An 8630-nucleotide genomic window follows, 5' to 3' on the forward strand; every position below is an offset into this window, starting at 1 on the left:
ATAATAAATGTTCAGATGTCTGCACGGGGGTTTAGCAATTAGTAATTCCAAACATTTCCTTTCTTAAGGGCTTATCTGTGTTAAAAAAACCACAACAAAAGAGCTGAAGGAATTGCAGCAGTTGTTGTTCCTCATTTTCTCCTGGTGTGTTATTCCACACAAACACTTGCTTTTTGTGATATAAGGAACAAAAAGGGTGTTCTTCATGCAGGGTGAGACTGTTCAGTACAGGGTGAGCATGGGATATCTGTACCTTTGAATGGAAGGAGGGACCTTAAAGAAGAGAGTAGAAGGCCCAGGTTTGGCAGCTGCTTTGCATGCACAGAGCTTGCATTTAACATACAATGAGAACACAGGTGCCTCTTGGCTAGCACTCTGTTTGCAACAAAACCTGCAGAAACTGTGACATTTCAAGATTTTAACTTGAGGATCAGATTTTTTTTTGTGCATTTTGATCACCTGCCATACTCTTCCCACCTCCTAAATCACCCTTAGGCCTCACACTTGGTTCTGGTGCTGGATAGTCCATCCATGATGGAGCAACGAGGCTGGTGAAGGGACTGGAGCACAAGTGGCATGAGGAGAGGCTGAGGGAGCTGGGGGTGTTCAGCCTGGAGAAGAGGAGGCTCAGGGGAGACCTCATCACCCTCTGCAACTCCCTGCCAGGAGGTTGGAGTCAGGTGGGGGTTGGTCTCTTCTCCCAGGCAACCAGCAGCAGGACAAGAGGGCACAGACTCAAGCTCTGCCAGGGGAGGGTTAGGTTGGAGATTAGGAAGAGATTTTTTCCAGAGAGAGTGCTCAGGCATTGGAATGTGCTGCCCAGGGAGGTGGTGGATTCACCATCCCTGGAGGTTTTCAAGCTGAGACTGGATGTGGCACTTAGTGCCATGGGCTAGTGACCACAGTAGGGTTGGACTGGATGATCTTGGAGGTCTTTTCCAACCTGGTTGATTCTATGATTCTATGATGGTATTACAACTGCTGCAGCATCTCAGGGTTATGAGTAGTACCTGGTCTGGTTGTTCCTTGGCCTTGTGTGGTGTCCCTGAGCCCGCCAAGATTTGCTCCTTGCTTTTTGTTTTCAAATCAAAGTGTGTAGACAGTGGGAATAGTGTCAGAGCTGGTCACAGCTATGTGGCTTGAGAGGTTGGAGTTGCTCAGAGGTGCAGGAGCTCCTGAAGCAGCATGGAAGGACTCACTGGTGTGGAGCTGGACCTGCTGAGATCTCCTGTGGCTGCTGGTGGAGAGAGGTCCATGGGGTGAGCAGCCCTAGAGTCAGTTGGTCTAGCCTTGGTGATTGGAGGTGAGGACCAGAAGCAAAATGAGCTGATGGTGGAGAGAGGAAAGGAGTCATAAGAACTGAGCTGCCTCTTCTCAGAGGGGCCCTAATTACAGCAGTTCTGACTTCAGCTGGGTAAGCCTTTAGTAAAAACTGGTGGCAGTGGAGTTGCAGAGTTTAGGAACCATTAGTTCTGGTTGTTGACACACCACTCAGCTCTCGGGGAGTTTGGGGAGCTGTTCCAGTACCACTGAGTGTGCTGACAGAAGCAGCACAGGGCTGTTGGTGGACTTGTGCAGGGGGTTTATATCCCCATTGGAAGTTGGTTTCCCCTGAAAATGGCAAAAGAAATAAAATCCTTTTTTGAGAGGAATCTGGAGACCTAAATCACTGACTACTTTATCTTCATGAACCAAATAGAAGGGCAAATATTTCCCAAAGTCCTATTTGAAAATAGAGCTCATAGTTATCTTCTATATAACTTGAAAGGCAAGTTGAGGGGAGGAGGATGTAGAAGAAAGGAAAAGAGGAAGAGAAATGGGGATAGAACAGGAAAGTGAGGAGAACAATGGGAAGGAGAGGGGAGAGAGGAGAGTGTAAGACAGGGAGAAGAGCACAGTGTTACTGGAGTGATGTTCCTGAGCTCTGGGTTTACATTTCCTTGTGTTTCACTTCCACTTCAAAGCCTAATAATATGCAGAATGTAACTCAAACTGGGCTGTTTGTCCTAGACTGGACAATGCTGTTTACTTCATGGGAACAGGAGCTGAGAGTGGCACACCTTGGAGCACTGTAAATCTCTGAGAGCTGTTCAGAGAGCTTTTCAAGGTTACCATTTGTTACCAGATTTTATTGTGCTCCCATGAAATGGCTGCTGGTTTCCTTGGGATTTGTGTCATTACACAAAATGCCAGCTGGCCTAACAGTCTGAAACAATGCTTATAATAACTATGTTGACAATAAAAATTATCTAAATGAGGATTTTTTTTTCCACTCAAGAAGAAACGGGATTAGGTTTTTTAAGTAAACAGCTCTTCCACTCAAGAAGAAATGGGATTAGGTTTTTTAAGTAAACAGCTCAGTGAGTCGAAGTGTTTCACATTCCATATGTGAGAAAAGTGAGAAACAAGGAGTTTTTTCAGAGGAAACAATCTGTGGCAGGGATTGGCATCAGGGTGGGCACTGGGGTGGTGTTGGTTCCAGGGACTCCCAAGGGCAGAAGTGCCAGTGGTGGAAGTGTGTGGGGAATACATAGCCCTAAATCTGCCAGGGAACAATAGTGTGTGATTGCCACCACTTTGCTTTGTTTCCCACTGCTCTCTGTTGCCAGAAAATAGCTTTTATCTTCTCAATCTACCCAGATGGATATGTGTGTGTGTATATTTTACATCTTTCCTGCAATTCCCTGCAGGGGAGGATATCTAATGGCCCAGACTGTGGCTGAGCACTGGAGCTGTGAGCAGTCAGTGCACATGGAACATCTGCACGTTTGTGTGTCCTGTGAGGAGGAGCAAATTGCTCTAATGATTTTTTTTTGGGTGCTGGGGTTGCTTATTGGCTTTCTATTCTGGTTACAAATCCGGGCTGCAAACGCTGAGTTGCAGAACTAGAAAGTTTAGAGAGGAAAAAGATAAGCATAGAGCTAAAATTTTGGGCATGGAAATGTATTTGTCCTATCCATCCTCGTCAGGGAAAAAGGCCATCTGGCAGCAGCTTTTGTGGGGAGGGTAAATCCAACTGCCAATCACTGTGGGGAGAGCTGGACCAGGAATTAAGGAAAGCACTTGGAGATTTTTGTTGCAAGGTGCAAATCTCACCTGATCTTAGTTCGGTCGCTTGGTTCATCTGGTTTTTCCCTCCCTCACCCTTAAGTTCTGTGCAGGCTGTTTGTGTGTGGGACTGTGCTCTCTCTATTCCATGGACAGATGGTCTATTAACTGGCTTAAGGTGGAAAGGCTTCCAACAAAAATAACCTCTCCCAGGACTGGAGCTTGGACTGGAGGAGGTTGGACCAGATGACCCAGTGTTGGTCCCTTCCAACCTGACTGACTCTGTGCCTGAGACCACTGACTTTGTTGAACCACAGACTTTTTGAACTGCAGAGGATGCAAAGGACTACTTTTTTGATAGAGAATAAGGTTTGGGTTTTTTTGCTAATTAGGGAGGTAAATGACTTATCTCTTCTTCCTCCAGCAGAATGTGTCTCAGCACACATTGATGCAAATTCTGAGCAATTTTCTTACATAACAGTTGATTAATCAGGTTGTTTTCCCCCTCAGCTGTGTACCAGTGTGGAGCTCACTGGGTACCTTGAATTCACGTGGAGATAATAACCCTTTCCCCCCTTTTTTTTCCTTTTTTTTTTAAAAATTTGAATTCAAACTATTTTTATTTTAATTTAACCAAATTTGGCAGAAGATGAAATAGTAATGGTGAACTCTTAGATTCTGTTTAACTCTCCTGGGAATGCAAAGGTATTTGGATGCCAGGTGGTATTTTAGCAACAAGCAGGAGTTGCCTGTGTGCTGTGTCCCACATGTACTGCCTCCAGTTCTGGGATTCCCAGCTTCAGAAGGGTCTGGACCTGTTGCAGTGAGTCTAGGGGAGACCATGGAGATGCTCTGAGGGCTGCAGCAGCTCTGCTCTGGGACAGGCTGGGAGAGCTGGGGGTGTTCAGCCTGGAGAGGAGAAGCTCCAGGGAGACCTTAGAGCTCCTTCCAGTGCTTAACATTCACAGATTTTCTATCCTGTAGAAAATGCAGGGAATTTACAATCATATAATTTAGGGGTTGGGTTGGACCTTACAGATGATCCAGCCCCAACCCCTGCCCTGGGCAGGGACACCTCCCACCAGAGCAGGTTGCTCAAGGCTCATCCAACCTGGAATGAACACTGCCAGGGTTGGGGCAGCCACAGCCTCCCTGGGCAACCTGGGACAGGGTCTCACCACCAGAACAGGGAAAAACTCTATTATCTAACCTAAATTTCTCCTCCTTCAGTTTGAACCCATTGTCCCTTGTCCTGTCCCTGCAGTTCCTAACACAGAGTCCCTCTCTGGCTCCTTGTAGCCCCTTCAGATAGTGAAAAGTTGCTCTGAGGTCTCCACACAACCTTCTCTTCTCCAGGCTGAACAGCCCCAACTCCCTCAGCCTGTCCTCACAGGGAGATGCTCCAGTGCTCTTAGCAACTTTGTGGCCTCCTCTGCACTTGCTCCAACAGTTCCATGTCCTTCTTACATTGAGGACACCAGAACTGTGTGCAGGATTCCAGGCTTTGCAGTGCTCTTACCTTAGGTTATCATTAGTAAGGCTATTTTTGGTGGTTTATTTGATGTGGGATGGTGAAAAGGAGCAGATGTGAACTATTGACATGAAAGTGGTTGTGGACAGGAAACTCTTCTGGATTGAAGGTTTCCTTCATCCTTACTTAGCAGCTGGAATAGGCCTTGCTGTATTTTACATGAAAGCTGCATGGAATAGGTGTCCCTGCTCAGGGCTGTAAATTCATTCCTGGAGCACTTCCAGGCCAGTAACCCTCTCCCTGGCAGTGAGTGGAGTGGGGCTGTACCCTGCAGGCAGCTGATGTGCAGCTCTCCTGGGCTGCTGGAAGCCACTACAGCATCAACCACTGCACACTTAGAAATGGATGTTTTTATATCTGACTGCAATAGAAAATATAAAATTATTCCTTCTGCCTCGAGAGAAGGATATGTTTAATAAAGCAAAGTCCTGTTCATCTGACTTCCCTCTTGCTTTGCTCTCCTGCTTTGTAGAGGAGCTTGGAAGTTAATGAGGCCATGAACTGCTGAGGGTGACAAAGCAGTAGGAATAGAATGTGAAATTTGTAATAAGAAATACATATGAAACTGTTTCATTTCCTCTCTGGTGTGGGGTGGTTTAAAATGCAGACAGTTAAGCTTTTCATTCTCATATTACACAGATATATTGGATGATATCTCATGTCCAGAGATGTGTTTATCCGTAGGAAAGTGAGAGAGGTGCCAATAATTCTGCAGTTCCCTAATTTAAATTTTATTATCATTTTTCAGCCTAAAAGTAGCTCAATATTGTCATAATTTTCCCATTCTTTATTGCACAAACTACTTGCTAATTGAGCTTCAACATAAAGATTTAGGAAATGCTGCTAATTCACCTTGAAGATTAAGAGTTTTAATTGCTTTTCTTCTTCTTGCAGATGTCCTGGAAGGCTACAATGGCACAATCTTTGCTTATGGACAGACATCATCAGGAAAAACACATACCATGGAGGTACAGTGGGAATATGACATCAGCTTGGTAGCTGCAGTAGCATTCTCTGTTCCAATTACCTGACCAAGCAGCTGTCAGAGCTCTCAGCTCTGAGTGACAGCTCCAATGAGCTCTGGCTGTGTTTAGCTTCTGCTTCTTAAACTCTAGTATTTCCTTCAATGTGGAGTTTTCTCCAAGATACCTAAGTAAACCGACAAATGGTGAGTTAAATACATCAAGTTTTGCCATAGCAGTTTGGGCACCTGTCTGTTTCTGCCAGGGTTTGAGTGAGATTGGTTCATCCACAAAGGAGAGCAGCAATAAGGTCTGCAGAGTTCCCCTGCACACAGCATTATGAAAATTCATGCCTTGGCTATTGGTTTCCTCATTTGCACTCCCCTCCTGGGAATACCACTCTGGCACGCTGCAGCACAGATGGAGGAGTCTGGGAATTGTTGCTTTGGAACAGAAGAATATGCAATCATACCAAATTAAACCAAATTCCAGGGGCTGAACTCCTGTGTCTCTTCCTGTTTCTGCTCCATGCAGTCTGACAGGGAAGGGATTTTCAGGTACAAGACATTCAGACATTCTGGTCTTGCTGGAAAAGGAGGATCAGTCAAGCATTTAATCCTTACATGGGATGATTCCTTCACAGCACTGTACAAACTGGGTGTCTGTGTCCTGGAGCATTTCAGTTCAGCTGTGAACTCTGCACAGGAGTTGACAGCAAAGTTTGGCTAAATGAAAGGGGAAAAAAAAAAGAGCTTTCCTTGGTCTAACAGCATCAGATGGTTTTGCTACATGATTAACACAGGTGACCTGCCTAACCTGAAGGTCAGGGGAGAAGGAGAGTTCCCAGGCCCTGGTGAAATTGCTGTTTGCCTGCCACAGTTGCTCCATTCCTGGAGGATGCACTAAGTGATGCCTCACATCTAATTAAGTCTGTCCTTGGGAGGATGGGGGAAATCACTAGCTCAGCCCTCACAGATGGCACAATGGCTGAGTAATCCACCAGCTCTGAATGTAATTAAATCAAAATGTCTGCAGGGCTTGAGCTGGTGCTTCCACATGGCATGGGAAGGATCTCTTAAAGCCAATTTATATGCAGAATTACAAGCTGTGATAAAGAAAACCACTGTAGAAAAAGGGCTGTTTTACTGCTTTCACAAAGCAAAAAGCTGTCATTTTAAAGTGGAATCAAGTCTATACTTAGTTTTAATCCCCCTCTTAACCTAACATCCTCTTGTAAAGTTGCTAAAGGATGTTGTGGAAGGAAAAAAAATAGTCTCAAGTCAAAGAAATAGTAAATCCTCTTGGTCAAGCTGTTATGGAGGATTTTCTGTGAGATGGGAAATGCTTCATAGTGTTGGTTTTAAGCTTCAGCAGGAAAAAAGCAGGACATGATGATATATCAGTATGTAAAGCCAGGATAGCCTTTCTGACACACACAGGTCTTCTGTGCTGGAGGAAACAGTTGCCCCTTGTATAGCAGGATAAATACCTTCTTAAAATCACATTTCCCCCTCGTAAGATTGTATTGATGGATTTGGCCTCATAGTAGAGTTTTCAGTGCTTTTGGTCCCCCAAAATTGGAGTTATTATGTTAACAGCTCTGTATGTAAAGCCAGGATAGCCTTTCTGACACACACAGGTCTTCTGTGCTGGAGGAAACAGTTGCCCCTTGTATAGCAGGATAAATACCTTCTTAAAATCACATTTCCCCCTCGTAAGATTGTATTGATGGATTTGGCCTCATAGTAGAGTTTTCAGTGCTTTTGGTCCCCCAAAATTGGAGTTATTATGTTAACAGCTCTGTCTCAGGGGTTGCACTTCACTTGCCTGCTGTATTTGAAGGTGGGAATTAGTGTTCTTACTGAAAGAAGCTTCAATGAGCAGAGAACTCTGTCCAGGAGCTTTGGGGGAGTTGCCTAGCTGCAGTGGTTATAGCTAAACTCATGAGGATATTTGTGGTTTGGTTCCTTTTTTATGCCAATTTTCCAGTGAGTAGCCAACTTTTCCCTTCCAGTTGGTCTCTCTCTTCCACTGGAAGGTGTCCCTGCCCATGGCAGGGGGTTGGAACCAGATGATCCTTAGGGTCTCTTCCAACCCAAACCAGTCTGGGATTCTCTAAATTATAGTAGGAACTGCTTCAGTCACCTCAGGTGTTAATAAAGACCCACTCAAGTGCCTGCTGACTTGGATCATGAGAAGACCTGAGCCCCAGGGGTTGGAGAAGCTGTGGTGACATCAGAAGTGGAGTGACAGCCACACTTCATGTTTTACAGCTTGATTTCTCTTCTGAGCTAAAAGAAGTTTCTAAAGGAGAACACAATTGTCACAGGGCTTGTTGGGCTTGGGAGAATGTTTAATGAAATGCTTTGTAAGTTGTCACTTCCCAACAGTTATTAGGGGCTTTACCTGATGGAGCAGTCCCAAAGCTGCTGCAGCTCTGTGCTGACAGAAGTCTCTGCAGCCCAACTTGGAATTCAAACCCTCCTTTGGCTGAGGTACCAAAGCCTCTCCAGGAGCTCAAGCATTTCTGGGTCTGTAGCTGCAGGAACTGTGGGGTTTGCTGTGCTTTATAGTGTAGACACAGCTTTGGTTGGATTTGTGTGCCCTGAAGAAATACCAACAAATCTCTGTTCATCCTAGTTGAGGAAAAGCTCCTTTTCTCCTCTTTGGGAAAACTCTCTGTGCAGTAATACAGAGCAGTCAGTTGGTCTCAGTGAGCTTTTCAAGGACTTCTTCAGGGAGAAAGGATGGAGGGTGTGGAAATAAATGGTGCTGCAGTCACTGTGTGATGGAGCAGAGTGCTGTGCTGGCAAGGTAAAACAGAGTTGAGGGTGTTTCTACACACAAGTTTTTTCCCTTTATGAGGGATTTAGTTTATTTAATCACCTTTTTTTTCCCATGCTCATAGTCTGAAATAAAATGATCTCATATGGGAAGGACCTTTTAGTGTTTGAGTAGCTTAGTAAGATGTTTGGTATGGCACAGATCTGGTGTAGCACTAACTGCTTCCACTGCAGAAGGTGATAGTAACTGTGTGATACAAATAATGGTATTCATGGTTTGGACACAGCTGAGTGCTGCTGTGTAGG

General features: G+C 45.0%; 1 protein-coding gene across 1 annotated transcript in view; it reads left to right on the forward strand.

Annotated features, from left to right (window-relative positions):
• Window positions 1-8630, forward strand: part of LOC103810657 (kinesin heavy chain) — a gene marked incomplete at its 5' end in the record, with an annotated part of 44844 nt that overhangs the window by 152 nt on the left and 36062 nt on the right. Inside the window, one exon of the mRNA XM_009083569.1 lies at window positions 5474-5547. Within this exon, the coding sequence (XP_009081817.1) occupies window positions 5474-5547 (74 nt within the window). The remainder of the gene's footprint in view (window positions 1-5473; window positions 5548-8630) is intronic.

The sequence above is a fragment of the Acanthisitta chloris genome, unplaced genomic scaffold (assembly GCF_000695815.1).
Source record: "Acanthisitta chloris isolate BGI_N310 unplaced genomic scaffold, ASM69581v1 scaffold11171, whole genome shotgun sequence".
In the NCBI taxonomy this organism is placed as follows: domain Eukaryota; kingdom Metazoa; phylum Chordata; class Aves; order Passeriformes; family Acanthisittidae; genus Acanthisitta; species Acanthisitta chloris.